An 18,419-nucleotide genomic window follows, 5' to 3' on the forward strand; every position below is an offset into this window, starting at 1 on the left:
ATTATAAGCACACAGCAGGAAAAACCAACACAAAAGAGACTATTACTATCGATCACTCAGGAGAAAAAAAATCCTTAATAGTGGCAGTGTTTAAGTGACTATATTCTGCGCTGTGAGAACACCTGGAGTCATTTTTAACTTCCACCACTCCCTACTTCTTAGTCGGGTCAGTTTTCTAAACTTTCTAAATCTCAGTTTTCTTATCTACGAAAAGAGAATCGTATTGAGTCTCCTACTTACTCCAGAACTTCTGTGAGGAGCAAATTAGAGTATATACGTGAAAATATTTCACAGACGTTTGGTAAAAGGCTACAAAATGTTTGTACCCGGCTACAGATGAGACCACGACAAGTTACGTTCCTGGGCTAAACAAACTCAGAGGCTAATCGCTAGGGAATGGAAGCGGAGCGTTGCTACGGGACGTCATCACCCCGCGCCAGACGCGACGGTTTCCGGATTGGGCTTCAGGCGGTATTCCGCGCCATGGGGGTTTGGCGGCGTTTGCTGGTGTTTGGTGGAGTGTCGCTTCGGGGCTGCGGCGGGGTCCGTGTCCCACTTGGGGGAAGCCGACTAGTGATTTGTCGGCGCCAGGTCCGTGTTGCTGCAGGGCAGGTGGAGGCGGGCGGGTCGGAGATGCTGGGGCGCCAGGGCTGCAGGTTTCCTGCAGGTGTTCTGCAATTGCCTCTTGCCAAGAACTCACTTCAGTCCCTCTTGGGCCCCCTCCCCTGCTCAGTGAGACCCCAGTTGTCTGGATGTGCCCACTTTCCAGGCAGGCCCCCAGGAGGACCAGGGCGAGGCATAGAGGGATGTGAAATAGACGGTTAGAACATGGATGTGTGGCTTGCACATGCTTTCTTAGTGTTTATTTAGAAAATAGGTTAAAGAGAAGGAAAACACGTGGGGGATTTAGCTCCGTAAAGAGGGAGATTGTTTACTTGCTATTTTTAACGCCTGGTAAATAAATTCCAACTTAAACAATGTGTCTCTGCAGTTTTTATCAACAGCTATTTGTAAATAACACTAAAGACCTAACTAATGGAGATGAGCAGAATTAAAGTAGAAAAGAAAGCCCTGTTAGTCGCAAATACCTCATTGTTTAACCGCGTAATAATGGAGATAGCTTATTTTAAAACTGTTTTTTCTTCTTCTTCTCAAGTTCTCTGGCGCTGAGAGTGAGACCCTAAAACAAAGAAGATCACAAATCATGTCTCGAGGACTTCCAAAGCAGAAACCGATAGAAGGTGTTAAACAAGTTATAGTTGTGGCTTCTGGAAAGGGTGGAGTTGGAAAGTCTACTACAGCAGGTATTATAGGATATTCTCATTTTGAGTAGAACTTTAGGCCAACTGGCAAGTGCACAATATTAAAGTTGTAGTTTTGTTCTTGAAAAAGTGTTTGTGAAGTTTCTAATAGCTGGTTCCTTAGTATGAGGAGTTGGTAGAGACTGAGGGCTTAGATTTTGGAGTTAGGCAGAACTAGATATGTTGCCAGGTCTTTGATTCCTTGACCGAGGAAAAGGTAGTCAGGTTGCCCATCACATCTGCAGTTTGAAAGTGAAGTCGCTCAGTCGTGTCCGACTCTGCGACCCCATAGACTGTAGTCTACTAGGCTCCCCCGTCCATGGGATTTTCCAGGCAAAGTACTGGAGTGGATTGCCATTTCCTCCTCCAGGGGATCTTCCCAACCCGCGGCTCGAACCCGGGTCTCCTGCATGGTAGACAGACGCTTTATCGTCTGAGCCACCAGGGAAGTTCTCTGATCTTCAGTTTACTTAACTGTAAAGTGACAATGATGATAATCTTTTTCATTGGGTGGTCATGCAAATTAAACAAGTTAACCACGTAGCCCCCTGTCTCCTATATAGTAAGTACTCAACATTTGATTATTATTTTTAAAACATTTAGTAAGTTTAATATTAAATTTATTTGTTTTTTTTTAAATACTAAATTTATTTGTTTTATTTGCGTTCTTTTCTAATCTTTTTCAGTGTACATTGAGCTAAGTAGTTGCAATGAGATTGTTTACATTATTGTGACCTATTTTCATTTAACCATAACAGTTTTCCAGCATTTATAAAGTCAAAATAGATCTAATATTTGAAAATCTTTTAATTATTTAAAACATTTAATCTTTAGATCTTTATATTAATATACTGGAACAGAGGATTTTTTTTTGGTGGAGTTTTCAAATTGATTATAGATTTCATTGTGACTGAAATGCTGCTTTCGGAACCCATAAAAGAAGTCCCACTAGAAATGTAAGAGGTACCATCCAGGACTAATGAACAGGTATTCCCAATTTTTTTCAAAAGAAACTTTTTATTTCTAAAAAAACTTTCAGTATAATAATGTAAAAAGGTAGCTCCCCTCCTTCCAGTTCAACAGAGGCAACTTGTATTATTAATTTGAAGTCATAAATCTCTCAAGTTTTGTTGCATCACTTAAAATTTTCAGTCATTTTAATAGGAATGGCTTAATTCAGATCTTTTTCCAATCTATCCTTTTTGCAGCTGATTAAAAAAATAACTATCCTTATTGTATTTCATTTTGTTAGTTTTGACATAGTTCCTCACTATAATAGATCTTGTATATATCATGTATTTTTTTTTTCAGCTTTTGACTCATATTTCTGCATTTTTTCAAATTGAAGTGTAGCTGATGTACAGTGTTATGTAAATTCCAGGTATACAACATAGTTCACAATTTTTAAAGGTTATATTCCATTTATGGTTATTAAAAAATACTGGATCTAATCCCTGTGTTGTATAGTATATCCTTATAGCTTATTGATTTTATAATAGTAGTTTGAACCTCTTAATTCCCTACTCCATCTTGCACCTCCTCCCTAAGATCTGTAAAGTTTTTTTTCCTCAGATATTAATCTAAACTCGGGGCATATATGTACCTTAAAATCACTTAATTCCATTGAAACCAGTGACATTTTGAAATAAAAAGGGCCAGGTACAGAGTTCTGTGACTTTCACTAGAGATCCTGTGTCTTGACTCAAAGCCATATTTGGTAATTCCTGGATACAGCAGTTCTGTGTTTGTATAACCAGCTATAGATCCAACTATATAGTGTTATTAGCTTAGTTTTTCCCCCCCATTTTGACCTGAATGTATTGTGGAAGAGTTTTTCAGATATTTTGAAGAAATTAAGATTTAACAAGAATTGTAGTTATGATAGATTCCTACTATTACTATTTGATAGATACCATATTATTATTTAAAATGGTTAGTGATTGTTCTTAATGAATTTATGCTGTATCCTACACACTCTTGCTTTCTTTCCTAGGGACGTACAATCTATCTGTTTGATATTTTGTGTGTAAAATTTGGAAGCTCTTAGTTTTCAGTTCTAGAATCCACCTCTACTTGTGTTTTGAAAATTAAGGTTTCAAAAAAAAAAATACCTGTTTTCAGTGGTGTGAATCCTTTTGCAAGCTCTGTGTTTACTTGGTTTGGTTAAAGATGGAAGGCATTTTCATGATAATAGCCATAAGTTCTTTGGGTTTTGTGCAATATAATTTGTCAAATCTGTAGGCTAGCACTTGTTTAAAGCAAATTTATTTATTGTTTTAGGTTCTAAGATCATCTAATGCTATGGGCTGTGGCAGCATTTAGACAGGAAAATATATGAGAAAATGTTGAGTGTGTGACATACGTGTGCTTTAGTAAGCATCCCTTCCTTGTTTTCATCTTTGTTAGCATCATACCATCTATCTCAAATAATTGATCCATACTTTTTCATAACTGCTCTCTCTGCTTTAGAAATAGATTATTTCTATGTAACTCTGTTGGCATTATATTTCTTTCCCTTATACATATTTATTCCAATTCCAAACTGTCTCAAAATATTTCCCATCTGAATATGTGCTAGAAATATTTTGGATTAGAATGAGGACCTTTGATTAATGCAAACATGCTCTTAGATTCTATTGTGTAAATGGAGAAAGACCCTCACATTGAAATGAATTACTCTGCCTCAAAGTTGGATTATGTTTAACCTACAGTATACCTGAAATTCAGAATTATTTTATAATTTATGATTTAATGATTAAATCAAATATTAAACATTAATAATGATTTAATAATGAATTATCAAGTGCCATTCCCTAGTCTGAGGACTTTACACTTAGAATTTGATTTGATTCTCACAACAGTTATGAAATAGGACCTCATTTTATTGAGGAGGAAACATACTTGGGGGTAAAAATACTCAAGATTGTAAAAGACAGAGTGGTGACCCTGGGGTTTGAACCAGGTCTGCCTTGAGAGTTTATGTTCTTAAATACTTCAAAAGAAACAGTATTGGCATCATCTGTAACATTGTCCGGTAAGGAATTATCATCCACAGTATGAGGGTCTGTTTATCAGTTTGGGAATATATTCTTTTTGGACCTCTTTCTCATCTCAGATGTAGCGTATCTCTCTTGCTGGGTTAACAGTGGTTTTGGGGCCTACTGCTTTCCCTGTTTATGTCTGAGATTCACTATTAATAGGCACTTTTGGGAAAATGTTTCATTGTCTTACCTTTTTCCCTTTTTCCCTTCCCTTTCCTCACTGGTCCAAGCTTTCAGTTATGTGGGTATTTGTGAGTTAGAGTGTTTGGAATTCCTGTATTACCTGCATTTATGTTTAAAAAACAGTAGGATCAGCTCCATTTTTATTTATTAAAAAGTAATTTTTCTGCAAAGTATTTTTTGAAAATAATTGAATGATATATACATTAATATGATTAAAACATTTAATGGATTATTTAAACACAGTTGTAACATATGATAAATGGATTATTTAAAGTTTTGAGGCAGGCATCTGTTGCTTATGCTGAAATGTTACTTTCCTTTTTGTCTTTTTTACTTTCTGTAGTCTCTCCATGTCCTTGTTTATTTTTTTAATAAAGGATTTATATTAAAATTTTACTTGCTTTGGTTATTACATTGAAAATATTAAAAGGCAAAATAAATTCTGGTAGAAGGAAAGTTACTAAATTTAATTACTTCTTTGTTTCTTACAGTGAACCTTGCACTTGCTCTAGCAGCGAATGATTCGGTAGGTATTTATTAATAGAACTACTAATTTATTAACATTTTTAAGTCAATGATTTAGAGCATACTGATGTTTTTCATTTACTCTTATCAGGGGCTGTATATTGTAGCTCTAGTTATTTGCATGTCTTTAAGGGGCTAAAAAATCTGCCATAAGTACTGGTTACATTTAATAATGGTGATGAAAATGAAAGGGGATTGCTGGTCAAGGAATTCAGGTAGCCTCTAGAAGTTAGAGAAGGCAAGAAATGTTTTTTTGTCCTTAGAGCCTCCCAAAGGTATGTAATCGTGTCAGTACCTGAATTCTAGCTCATTGAAACCCATTTGAATTTCTGTGATAATTTTTTACAGTAAAAGTAGGAAACTGATACAGGAAGTCAGTTTTCTTAAGTCCTTAAATTTCCAAAAGTGTCTTTATTTTACCTTCATATTTGCTAGTTTGACTAGATGTAGAATTCCAGGTTCACGATAATTTGCTCTCTGAACCTTGAAAACAGCTTTCCATTTTCTTCTAGCATGCTAATAAGATGTCTGGTGATAGTTTGATTCATACTGCTTTGTAATAACCTGTGTTTTTCCCCTTGAGGCTTTTATGAGTTTCCTTTATGTCTTTTAAATTTAGAAATATCACAGATATGGTTGTTGGCATTGCATTTTTTTTTACCTGTTTGGAAATTGGGCAAGCAGTACAAGGCTTGAGTCTTTTTCAGCTTAGGGAAAATTTCCTCATTGATTACTTTTTGTGATGTGCTTGTTCTTTCTCCAGAAATCTATTAGGTAGATATTGATTGTTTATGCTTGTTAATTTTTCTCTCATATTTTCCATCTCTTTGTCTTTTGCTCTGTGTTTTGGAAGATGTCTTATGCTATTTTTCACACCGCTATATTAGGTTGTGGTTGTTATTTAGCCCTTTTTATTTTTAATTTGGAAATTATATTTTTTCTAGTTTTTCAGCACTGTTTGCCTATTTTGCAGTTGCTTTTCCTGATCACTTAAAAAAATGGTTGTACCATTAGTTTGAGTCTCTCTGAGGATGCTAATTAGAATTAATAAAAAAGCTTCCTTTTAATGATCTCTATTTATTTAGCATGGTGGTTCTTATAATGTGGTCCTCTGACCAGCAGAATGAGCATCAAATACCTGGGAACTTGTTAAACACATAAAATCTTGAGCCCCAGATCTACTGCATCAGAAACCCTCAAGGTGGAATCCTACAGTCTGTGTTTTAACCAGCCCTCTAGGTGATTTTGATGCATGCTAAAGGTTGAGCCACGGAGAAGGCAATGGCACCCCACTCCAGTACTCTTGCCTGGAAAATCCCATGGATGGAGGAGCCTGGAAGGCTGCAGTCCGTGGGGTCGTTGAGGGTTGGACGTGACTGAGCGACTTCACTTTCACTTTTCCCTTTCATGCATTGGAGAAGGAAATGGCAAACCACTCCAGTGTTCTTGCCTGGAGAATCCCAGGGACGGGGGAGCCTGGTGGGCTGCCGTCTATGGGGTCGCATAGAGTCGAACACGGCTGAAGTGACTCAGCAGCAGCAAAGGTTGAGCCATGCATCTAGAATTTTTTAGAACTCTAAATTGCTAATGCATTCTTTTTTGTTTTCTTGTGTGATTATTTTTAATTTAGTTTTAAGCTTTTTTTGTTTGTTTGTTTGTTTGGTTTCAATGTGAATTTGGAATAGAAGAGAGATACTCGTGTATGGTTAGGCAACTTTATTGAAATAAAATCCAGTACTACTTTTTAAAGAATACTTTTTATTAAAGCACTTAGTTACCTTGAAGAAAGGACCCCATCTTTCTTAAATTAGGGAGGAAACAGGAAAAGTTCAGTGGATAGGAAGGTAAGTAAATTCATAGGTGTGGGGATCTTTTAATTTGGGTATCATTTCAGCCAAAGCTTTGAGTCATAAGATAATGTGAAGTAACCATGTAATAAACGATCTAAGGATGAAAAAAATAGTTAAAAGGGATTGATTCCTTCATGTCAGATGTTGCTAGTTTTTTAAAAAATTTATTATTTATTTTCATTCATTTATTTTGGTTGTGCTGGGTGTTAGTTGCTGCTCACGGGCTTTCTCTAGTTACAGTGAGCACCACTCTTTGTGGTGCACAGGCATCTCGCTGCCTCTAGGCCCACGGGCTTCAGTAGCTGCAGCAGACAGGGTTACCAGTTGCGGCTCGAGGGCCCTAGAGTGTGGCAGGCTTCAGTAGTTGTGGTGCGTGGGCTTAGTTGCCCCACAGCCTGTGAAATTTTCCCAGACCAGGGATCAAAACATGTCCCCTGCATTGGAAAGTGGGTTTTTATCCAGCACACAACCAGAGAAGTCCTAGATGTTGCTAGTTTGGTGAGATGGTAGCTCCGAAATTTCTGTTTTTCTGTTTGCTTCACCCCACCCCCACCCCCACCCCTTCCTTCAGGCATGAGAGCAGCTTCGTCTTTAATGGTCTAGATGTATGACAGGGAAATTGGCCGCAAGAAAGGAAAAGCAATGTTTTTCTCTGGGCCACTTTTTCAGAAAGCATTTTAGTATCCTTAAGTGTCTTTAAAGACGTTGTAGAATCTTCCTTAGGCAGGGCTTCAGTATTCTGTTGAGTTTGTTTTTTTTTTTTTCATTTCTTGATTTTTTTTCTTTAGCAATGTTAGTATATAACTTAGAAAAAAGAAAGTCAGGAAATTTGAGCAGCATGTTGTGGAACTCAAAGATAATCAGACATAATGCAGTATTTTATAGTTGGTTACTGTCTTGTCCTAGTTAATTAGTTTGCATGTATTTAAGAAAGATTCATTGTATATAGCTTGATTAACAGTGTTTTTGATTTGGGAGCAACATGTTTGACTTAAACTGTGATCTGCCGGAGGACTAACTGCATGTAGAAAAGAAGATAGATCATATATAAATATATGATTTATATATATATGGCATAGTCTTATAATCTGTATTCCCCAACTTAAGATTTTAGTAATATTGCATTTATTTTAAGGACATGTTTGGTCTATAGGGAAAACTCAAGATTCCTCCGAGGCCTTCTCATTGCCTGAGCTGATATAGATGGCTTATGTCCAGGGACATTTATTGGGGAATGGTACTAGGGTATGTTGCTTTGGGGCTTAAAATCTCCAGGCATGATGGTGTCTTTGGAGCTGATCTAGTGATTCATTCCCATGGAGTCTTAATTCCATGGAGCTTGTGTTGTAAGAGGGGTCTCTGACCCGCTTACCCTTTAGGCCAGCTTTGCCCAAGACCTTGCTAACCGTTTTCTCCTTTCTTCTTTGGGTTGCCCTTTTTCAGCATCGCAGTAGGAAGATCTAATAAGGCTTGTTTGTTGGCTTAGAGGAAACAGGTCCAGAAAGTTATTCATTTTACTTACAATGTTGGTCTTAATAATCTCTAGACAGGGTTATATAAACCCCAGGGGATATGTAAGATAGTCATTGGAATGTGGAATTTTTCTTTATGTTGTATGAATTTTTATCTTTTAAAATTTATGTTTTTTGTATACACTTTATAATTTATAGTAAATTAGTATAGTGGCTCTAATAAAGTCAACAGATGTATTAACATGTATTGAGGTTGTATACCTGAACATTTTTCACCGAGCGGGGTACGTGGTCAAAAAAGTTTGGTTGTCACTGGCCAAGGCAAAAGAAAATTTCTGAGCTGGATCATATGCCAGTTCAAAAGAAGGCTACTTTATAGCTGGAAATAAAAGCCTTACAGGAATAGGGTGTGAATTTTCCCTGCCTTTTCTTTGCCTTTTGTACTTTCCTTTGGGGAGGTTTCAGGTAGTGTTACAGGGCAGAATCTGGGATCCTGTCACGTGTACCATGCATTTAAATATTCACTCCTGTGGTATATTGGAGCTGGCTCGTGCTAGTTGTGAGAACTGTTAAATTTTTAAGAATTTTCCAGTTGATATCCTGTTGTTAGCTCAAAATAGGCCATGGTGGGAGTATTTAATTAATGAAAATAGACAAATACTGAAAATTAGACTTCCCAGCTCACCCTGGGCCATTGTTAAACATTTTCTGGCACAACACTGATTATACATATTACCAATCATATATTTTAGTCTTTCTTTTTTCTATCTTCTTAACCACTTTTATTATGGATCTCATTCTTCTACAGTGTAAATTTAGTGAACAGAGAAGCACTGAAACTGGAGAGGGGAAGGTAAAGGTCACCAGAAACCATTGATAAGCTCTGTGATATTCCTAAATCAGTTCACTTCAGTTCATTTTAGTTCAACAGACATTTAGTGAGCACCTCTAACACTCACTGTCAGACACAATGAGTATGGGTATATACAGAAAAGTAAATATGCCTACTAAGACTGCATTAACAAAACTGTTTTGTGTGTGTATATATAATTATGTAAGTGTATATATGTCTCTTTGTGTATGTGTGTGTGTATTTTGGTGATGGTAATTGTTTCAGTTCAGTAATTGTTTCTTCTGTGAGTGGGACAAAGTGTGCTTAAAGCCACACTTCATAAGGTTTTATCGTAGTTTGTTTCAGAGTAGGCACGCTGTGCACTCTTAAAGGTTTTATAATCTAGTGAAGACAAGAGGAAGATAAATGTCTTAAAATGATGACCTGTGTTCAAGGTCAAATATAGTAGTGTTTCTGTCCAAGACAACTAGCTTTTATTTCAGAGAAAAGCCGTCTTTTTTTCATAGAGCATTTTTGTGAACATAATTATATTTGCCTTTCACAGAAACCTATAATGCAGTACACTTAGTATTTATCAGTTTTACAGTCTTTATTGATTTTGCCCTATCCTTGTCACATTTCATCAGCCAGCAAATGTCCTTGTCTCTGCAATATTTTTCCAGTATGTATCTTTCTCTTTTCATTGTTCCCACTCTAATTAAGCCTCATATTACTTTTTTTTGGCTCATTCATTCATGTATACCTCAAACAGTTACAGAGTGCCTATGCTTCCCCAAGAACTTTGCTACTTTGGAGAATATAGAAATGCATGAAATACAGCCCCTGCCTTTAAGGGCCTCGCAGACTAGGAGACTGCTGCAAGCACGTCTTACCTACCCAAGCACAAATCCATTCAGTACATAATGCCAGATTATTCTTACTTGAGCACCATTGGAACTCCATTTCACCCTGCTCAGAGTCACTCCTGAATGCCTTTGGTGAGCTTCAAGATCTTCTGTAATCTGGCTCCCATCCACCTTTCTGGGTTTATCTTCAGCTCTTCTAGACAGTCCCTGTGCTCTGGCAAATCTGGGTTACTTGCTGTTGCCAGTTTGGGCTTGACTATATTATCTTCTTAATAGCTTACAGTGTTTCTTCTATGTTTCTACTGGAGTGTCTCTACATTTTCTTCAGCTTTATAGGTCCTTTCCTCCAGGCTGCGATGCATGGCTTGAGCTGGTTATATTGTGCCCCTAGAGTACTTCTCAAGGGCATTGAGTGATGACAGACATCCAGGGTATCCTCCTCTTCATGTGCACCCGCAGACTGCATTCTGATGCACACTGAGGCACTGTGTGAGCTAGCCTGCCCTGAGAGGTACTTAGTGACGTGCTCCCTGAGTTCACTCCCAGTGAGGGTCTTTCTTCCATCTTGTGAAATCCAGTAGCACTATTTATTGTTACTATTATGTACCTATGTAACCATTCTGGTAATTTTATATAGCAAATAATAAAAATAACATTTATCGAACATTTGTTATACGTCAAGCACTGTTCCTCATTATATGTTTCTTAATTCATTTATTCTTCATAGCAACCATATGGGAACAGATACTGTTATGATCCCTGTACATAATAAGCAGAAGTAGCTGGAGGCTAAGTACTTTGCCCAAGCTCACCCAGGAAGTAAACAGCAGAGCCAGGTTTGAATGCCAGCCTAGATCCTGTGCCCTTAGCCTATTTGTTATACTACGCCTATGATAGCTGGATTCTTATGATTCAGAACTGTGTTGTCTTCATTCTTGGCTATTGACTTAGGAAATAGACAACAAATGTTTGCTACATGGATGAATCAAGTGTATATAGATGGGTTTCATAGTATATAAGTGCAAAGTTTTGTTTTGCATTGTTTTTTGAGGAGTGGTGTGGGATGGGAGGGCTTGTGGCTTAGTGGGCTGCATTCTATTCTTTTCCTGATTCTTAAATGATAGTGTGCTCCATCATTCTACTTGGCTCTCTTCTCATTTTATACTGTCCAGTAATCTCATCTTTCCCCACTACCCCAGTAACTACCCATGTGCCCTGGATTCTAAATGCATTAGCAGCCTAGATATCTCTCCTGGGTGCCAGACCTGGCTATCTCACCTACTGTAGATGCCCACTTGAGTGCTTTACAAACATTCAGGCTCAACATGTATAAAACCAAACTCTTCTTTCTTGTAATTGTCTTTGTCCTGTGACAGTCATGTGGTTCCCTCCCACCTCCAAATCAGATACCTGTTCCTGCTGCTGCTACCACTCAAAGCTTTCTGGAGTATGTCTTCTCATTTCATTCCTTAATGCCATATCTTTTTCAGACCTTTATTATGGATCTTTCATGAGGTGATTTCAGCTGTTTATTTTCTCTGCTATGATGCTTTGAGGACAGGACTAGTACTTCCCATATTATTTGAGAGGTCTGTTTCCTTGTTTAATTTCCATGCTAGTTTAGGAAGCTTTTTGGGCCAAGGATCTTGGCCTTATTCCCTTTTTTTTAATTCTCAGTCTCTAGTCCAGTGATGGTATATAGAAGGCTCTTGGTAAATGTTGGTAATGACAATGGAACACGTTAAGTGAAGAGTGGTTGTGAATATATATACTAATATGTTTCACATATGTAGATTCTAAGTGTTGGATAAGCTATCTATGATTTGTTGAATGCTAAATTATGCCCCTTTCCCCCCTGAGCAAATGAAATTGAAATCTAAATGGGATAATGTGAAGTGCTTAGCACAATGGCTGATACACAGTAAGCTTTAAATTACTTTTTAGTATTGTAGCTAAATAAAATTTTTTTGCAAGTAATGTCTCAAAAATTGATATGCATTTTACTTAATTGACTATTAACAAAAACTTATTTTAAGTTTTTACTTATTTTTCCATTGCTACAATGAATCATTAAGTAGAATTTTAATTGGACTGAAAGATGGAAAAGGAAGCAGTATACTCTTCAAAGAGTTTGTATTTCTTTGGTTATTTTTTTTTCCATTGATGTTTATCTCAAAATATTTTTTTTTCCATGATTACATAATGTCTTCACACTTATTCTTTGCAGATGTACTTCTCTATTTCACAAAATTATTATGAGAGGCTCTTAAACATAATTAAGATTGTCTTAAGTCTTTGAAGTTCTGTGATTATGTTGGAAAAACTGGGAAGTTTTAGTTTGAGATTTAAGTTTTGGTTTTTGAAAAGTTCATTGATCTTGGAAACAGAACATATGTACTGCCACTTAAAACACGATGATTTTCTTCATTAATAGTTATGTGTATAGCAGTTAACAATCCAGCTTTTTGGTGGCAAATAGACCTGGGCTTGATTCTGGCTCTGCCTCTTGCAGCCTGTATAACTTTTGCCTGTACCTACCTCTTAAGGCTGTGAGTATTAAAGGAGATAATACATATATAGCACTTAGCACAGTGTCTGGCACATTGCCATTCAGTTGCCTCTGATTCTTTGTAACCCCATGGTCTGGCATATAGTAAATGCCAATAAGAGCATTAGCTGTTCTAGTATTCTAAATTCCAGCCTGGACACATTAACTATAATATTAGTTATAATGTGAATTTGGATTAAATATGAATGAAACTCTGTTTTTCACAGTTCATAGGAAATCCTGATGTATACTACTTAGCTCATATTGGGGATTATCTTCTCTTTAATGCCAGTCTTGTAAAGAAATTACAGTATATTAAAGCAACCTATTAATTTTTTTTTAATCATTGCTTGGTAGTATATACAACATACACATTTCTTATAAAAATATTTTGTTTTGTTAATGGTTAGCCATTTTGGAGGAAGGGTGCACTATTCATGTTCAAAGTATAGATATTTTAAAGCTGGAGAGGAAACTCGGACAAGAGATCTGGAAGGAACAATTGCAAAATCATTTTTCCTCCTTTTTGTTCTTCAATTCAAAAGTAATTCTTGGTAAGAAGAGTGTTTTTTAAGTGAATTTGAACTCACACATTTTGACATTTACTGAGGAGAGACTCAGAGGATATATATGTAACTAGAGCAGAAATCTTAATTAAAACTAAGAATTTGTTTTAGGATAAGAAATGGATTTATTTTAGTAGTTATAAATAAATTTATAATGACTTTCTTACAAATATTTGATAATTGTGATCACTACACATATTCATACATATTACATTCATAGGGGATTATCAGTTTATAATCAATGAAAAGAATAAATAGATTTCCAGTGAGGCACTTTTGTCTTGGACTTCCCTGATAGCTCAGCTGGTAAAGAATCCACCTGCAATGCGGGATACCTGTTCGATCCCTGGATTGAGAAGATCCACTGGAGGAGGGCATGGCAACCCACTCTAGTATTGATGCCTGGAGAATCCCCATGGACAGAGGAGCCTGGTGGGCTGCACTGCATGGGGTCCCAAAGAGTTGGACACAACTGAGTGACTAAGCACAGCAGAGTACTTTTGTCTTATTCCTTCATATATAGGTTTGTTCATTCATTCTTTTATAAAAACATTTGTTGAGGGCCTGTCATCTCCTAGGTTCTATGCTTGACATGGGAATTCAGAGCTGAAAAAGCCCTACCGCTGTCCTCATCTTAGTTAATTTACAGCCTGAGTGCCTGTTTGGGAGATTGTTATTTCAGTTGGAGCCAGGATCTCTGTGTGACTAGATGATTTTTGACTTGTCTCTGGTCTACTTCTCTTCTCATTTGCCACAAATGCTCTTCCAAATATTTCCCATTTTCAATCTGTCTATCACATTCCACATTTCTTCACCCTGAAAGGTTGTTGTTGAACCACGCAAAGACGTCGGGATCCTTGGCCTCTGGAGGAGAAGAATTCAATCCAGGGCCAGAGACGAGGCTTGATCGCTCAGAGCTTTTGTGTAATAAAGTTTTATTAAAGTATAAAGGAGATAGAGAAAGATTCTGACATAGACATCAGAAGAGGGTAGAAAGAGTACACACTTCCTAGTGTTAGCAGTGGAGTCACATACTCTCCAGTGAATCCAAAGAATGTCTGCTGCTAAGTCACTTCAGTCGTGTGCGACTCTCTGCGACCCCATAGACGGCAACCCACCAGGCTCCTCCGTCCCTGGGATTCTCCAGCCAAGAACACTGGAGTGGGTTGCCATGTCCTCCTCCAATACATGGAAGTGAAGAGTGAAAGTAAAGTCACTCAGTCATGTCTGACTCTCAGCAACCCCATGGACTGCAGCCCACCAGGCTCCTCTGCCCATGGGATTTTCCTCACCAGACCTGCTCCCATAATTTGCATTTTAAGATAACAGAATTAGCCAGAAGGTTTAATCCAGAGACTGTCCTCAGGCAGGATACATTATTGTTAAATGATCCTAAGGAATGTAGAGGAAAAAAAAAAGTTTGTCCTTTCTTCCTCCTTGAGAATTCCAGACCCCTCTCTCCTTGGGGACCCCTGGACTTCTTATCAACCTGCGTAGGAAATGACTCTCTCAACCCCTAGCATGTGATCTTGCCTCCTATTCAATTTGAAAAATGGACTTTTCCTTGGTAACTTGTTTACTGTCCTCTCCCTGTATCATTTGTATCTTCCTGTGATCATCATGATTACGTTCCTCTCCTTCCTCAGGGAAAGAGATTTCAGACCCGATACCTCTACCTGGACTCTTGATCCTCCATTTTCTGCCTTTTCTAGGATTTGACTCATACATTCCTTTTGTTATCTTCAGTTTATCTTTACTCATTCTTGCCCCGTGGTCTAGAGAGCTCCTCATCTCACTCATACACATCGAAAAGTATGAACGTGTATTTGTTGGGTGAGTGAATGAATCAGCAGATCTTCGTTAGCCCCTGGGTCCCCTCAAGCTTCTGCCCCCTCCGACTTTCTGGTTACAGCCATACTTGAGAGAGTTGTCTACACTTGCTGTATCAGTTTACCCAATTCTCGTTTGCTTCTTGACTTCTGTAATTTGACTTATTGCTATGCTGTTGAATTTCCTCTTGTAGTTATCAACTATCTGCCAAATATATATGCTCTGTCCAAATTGCTTGATTCTACTTGATACCCTGTTACATTTGATACTGCTGACCACAGTGGCTGACGTGTTAGAGAATCTTTATTTGTTTGGCTTTTTTATCATTCTATCTTGATTCTTCTCTCTTTCTCCAACCCGTTCAGTTTCCTCTCTAACTTTTCATATTGCTGCATTCCTATTTTTTAACATTTTTCTCCCTTATACTTAACATGCCTTCCCTTTGTCTTTATATACTGCTTCTTTGTCATCTGTCTCTTTTTAAAAATCCAGAGCTTTATTTTCAGTAGTTTGTTCAGCATCTCCATTTGGTGTTCTACAGATCTGTCAGATTTTAATCATTGGAATGGAACTACCGTAATTTTCTTCCTCTCCTGAACCTTCTGTTCCTGTATTCTTTGATAAATCACTTATATGCTACCATTACTCATGTCAGTTATCTATTGATGTGTAACAAACCACCCTAAGCTTGGTCATATAAAGCAACAACTATTTTATTTTGCTCACGGTTTCTATGGGACACAAATCTGGCTAAAGCATAGGTGGGATGGCTTGACTTTGTTCTACAACATTTGGGGCTTCACCAGGGAAGATTCAAATGGCTGGGGACAGAAATTATCTGGGACTCTTCATTCATATGCTTGGTCCTTAGACCGGGATGATTTGAAGGCTGAGCTTAGCTGGGATTGTTGATTGGAGTACCCTGGCTTTTCCATATCACATGGGCTTAATCGCAGCATGGCAGCCTCAGTGCAGTTGGACTTCTTATGTGACTGCTCAGAGCTATGAGAGTTAATGCCCCACTGAATGAGGAGGAAGATGTATGGCCTTTTGTGATCTAGTCTTGGTCATCAGGCCGGGTTCTGGTTCTGAAGTACTCATGTGCTTCCCGGATTCAAGGGGGAGGAGGCATAGACCTCACTTCATAATGGGAGGGGTACTAGTAAATATGTGGCCATGTTTTAAAAATATCACACCACATCTATTGGTGTCCTAATTTAGAAACCTTGATATTATCTTGTCTTTAGTTTCTTCAATCCCACTCCACTTTTATATATCTGTTACTAAGTGCTGGCCTTTTTAAATTTGGAAGTATCTCCTTTTCTCCATTATCATGAACATATGTAAGACTTTTATTACCTTTCACTTCGGAGTTTTCATAACCTCTTCAGTTCAGTTCAGTTCAGTCACTCAGTTGTGTCCGACTCTTTGCGACCCCATGAATCCCAGTATGCCAGGCCTCCCTGTCCATCACCAACTCCCAGAGTTCACTCAAACTCATGTCCATCAAGTTGGTGATGCCATCCAGCCATCTCATCCTCTGTCGTCCCCTTCTCCTCCTGCCCTCTATCCCTCCCAGCATCAGAGTCTTTTCCAGTGAGTCAACTCTTCACATGAGGTGGCCAAAGTATTGGAGTTTCAGCTTTAGCATCATTCCTTCCAAAGAAATCCCAGGGCTGATCTCCTTCAGAATGGACTGGTTGGATCTCCTTGCAGTCCAAGGGACTCTCAAGAGTCTTCTCCAACACCACAGTTCAAAAGCATCAATTCTTCGGTGCTCAGCTTTCTTCACAGTCCAACTCTCACATCCATACATGACTACTGGAAAAACCATAGGCTTGACTAGACAGACCTTTGTTGGCAAAGTAGTGTTTCTGCTTTTGAATATGCTATCTAGGTTGGTCATAACTTTCCTTCCAGGGAGTAAGTGTCTTTTAATTTCATGGCTGCAGTCACCATCTGCAGTGATTTTGGAGACCCCCAAAATAAAGTCTGACACTGTTTCCACTGTTTCCCCATCTATTTCCCATGAAGTGATGGGACTGGATGCCATGATCTTTGTTTTCTGAATGTTGAGCTTTAAGCCAACTTTTTTACTCTCCTCTTTCACCTTCATCAAGAGGCTTTTGAGTTCCTCTTCACTTTCTGCTATAAGGGTGGTGTCATCTGCATATCTGAGGTTATTGATATTTCTCCCGGCAATCTTGATTCCAGCTTGTGCTTCTTCCAGTCCAGCGTTTCTCATGATGTACTCTGCATATAAGTTAAATAAGCAGGATGACAATATACAGCCTTGACGGACTCCTTTTCCTATTTGGAACCAGTCTGTTGTTCCATGTCCAGTTCTAACTATTGCTTCCTGACCTGCATATAGGTTTCTCAAGAGGCAGATCAGGTGGTCTGGTATTCCCATCTCTTTCAGAATTTTCCACAGTTTATTGTGATCCACACAGTCAAAGGCTTTGGCATAGTCAATAAAGCAGAAATAGATGTTTTTCTGGAACTCTTTTGCTTTTTCCATGATCCAGCGGATGTTGGCAATTTGATCTCTGGTTCCTCTGCCTTTTCTAAAATCAGCTTGAACATCTGGAAGTTCACGGTTCATGTATTGCTGAAGCCTGGCTTGGAGGATTTTGAGCATTACTTTACTAGTGTGTGAGATGAGTGCAACTGTGTGGTAGTTTGAGCATTCTTTGGCATTGCCTTTCTTTGGGATTGGAATGAAAACTGACCTTTTCTAGTCCTGTGGCTAGTGCTGAATCTTCCAAATTTGCTGGCATATTGAGTTCAGCACTTTCACAGCATCATCTTTCAGGATTTGAAATAGCTCAACTGGAATTCCATCACCTCCACTGGCTTTGTTCGTAGTGATGCTTTCTAAGGCCCACTTGACTTCACATTCAGGATGTCTGGCTCTAGGTGAGTGATAACCTCTTAATTAGTCTTTATTATCTCTCCCACTTGAATTAAATAGTGATTCCTTACATTGACTGTAGGATAGTTCTTACTACATACAGGTCTATGTCCAAATTGCTTAATTTAGCGCTTAAAGGTTGGTGGTGATGGTTTAGTCACTAAGTTGTGTCCGACTCTCACGATCCCATGGACTCTAGCCCGCCAGGCTCTCTGTCTGTGGGATTTTCCAGGCAAGAATACTGGAGTGGTTTGCCGTTTCCCTCTCCAGGGGATCTTTCTGACCCAGGAATCAAACCCAGGTCTCTTGCACTGCAGGCAGTTTCTTAAAGGTTGTGTCTACCTAAATTTCCACTCTGTGATTGACTTTGCTTCAGCTTCTCCTTTGCATTAGCTGTCTTCTTTGTTTTGTTTGCCCAGTTCCTTTCATTCTTCAAGTCTCATGTTGGCAGTTTTCTTCCTCTTCTAAACCTCCTTCCTCTCTGAAGCCTT

The 18,419-nt window shown here is 38.3% G+C and overlaps 1 protein-coding gene across 4 annotated transcripts in view; it reads left to right on the forward strand.

The window, feature by feature from the left end:
- The first annotated feature begins 425 nt into the window (after positions 1–425).
- The window catches only part of NUBPL (NUBP iron-sulfur cluster assembly factor, mitochondrial), a 328,827-nt gene continuing 310,833 nt past the window's right edge, over positions 426–18,419 (forward strand). The window contains exons 1-3 of one of the 4 annotated variants that reach the window (XM_061394101.1): positions 426–591; positions 1,157–1,304; positions 5,017–5,051. In XM_061394101.1, the coding sequence (XP_061250085.1) occupies positions 484–591; positions 1,157–1,304; positions 5,017–5,051 (291 nt within the window). In that variant the 5' untranslated portion in view covers positions 426–483. The other 3 variants (XM_061394104.1, XM_061394102.1, XM_061394105.1) reach the window with 3 other exon arrangements.

This window comes from Bos javanicus, chromosome 21 (assembly GCF_032452875.1).
Source record: "Bos javanicus breed banteng chromosome 21, ARS-OSU_banteng_1.0, whole genome shotgun sequence".
Lineage (NCBI taxonomy): Eukaryota > Metazoa > Chordata > Mammalia > Artiodactyla > Bovidae > Bos > Bos javanicus.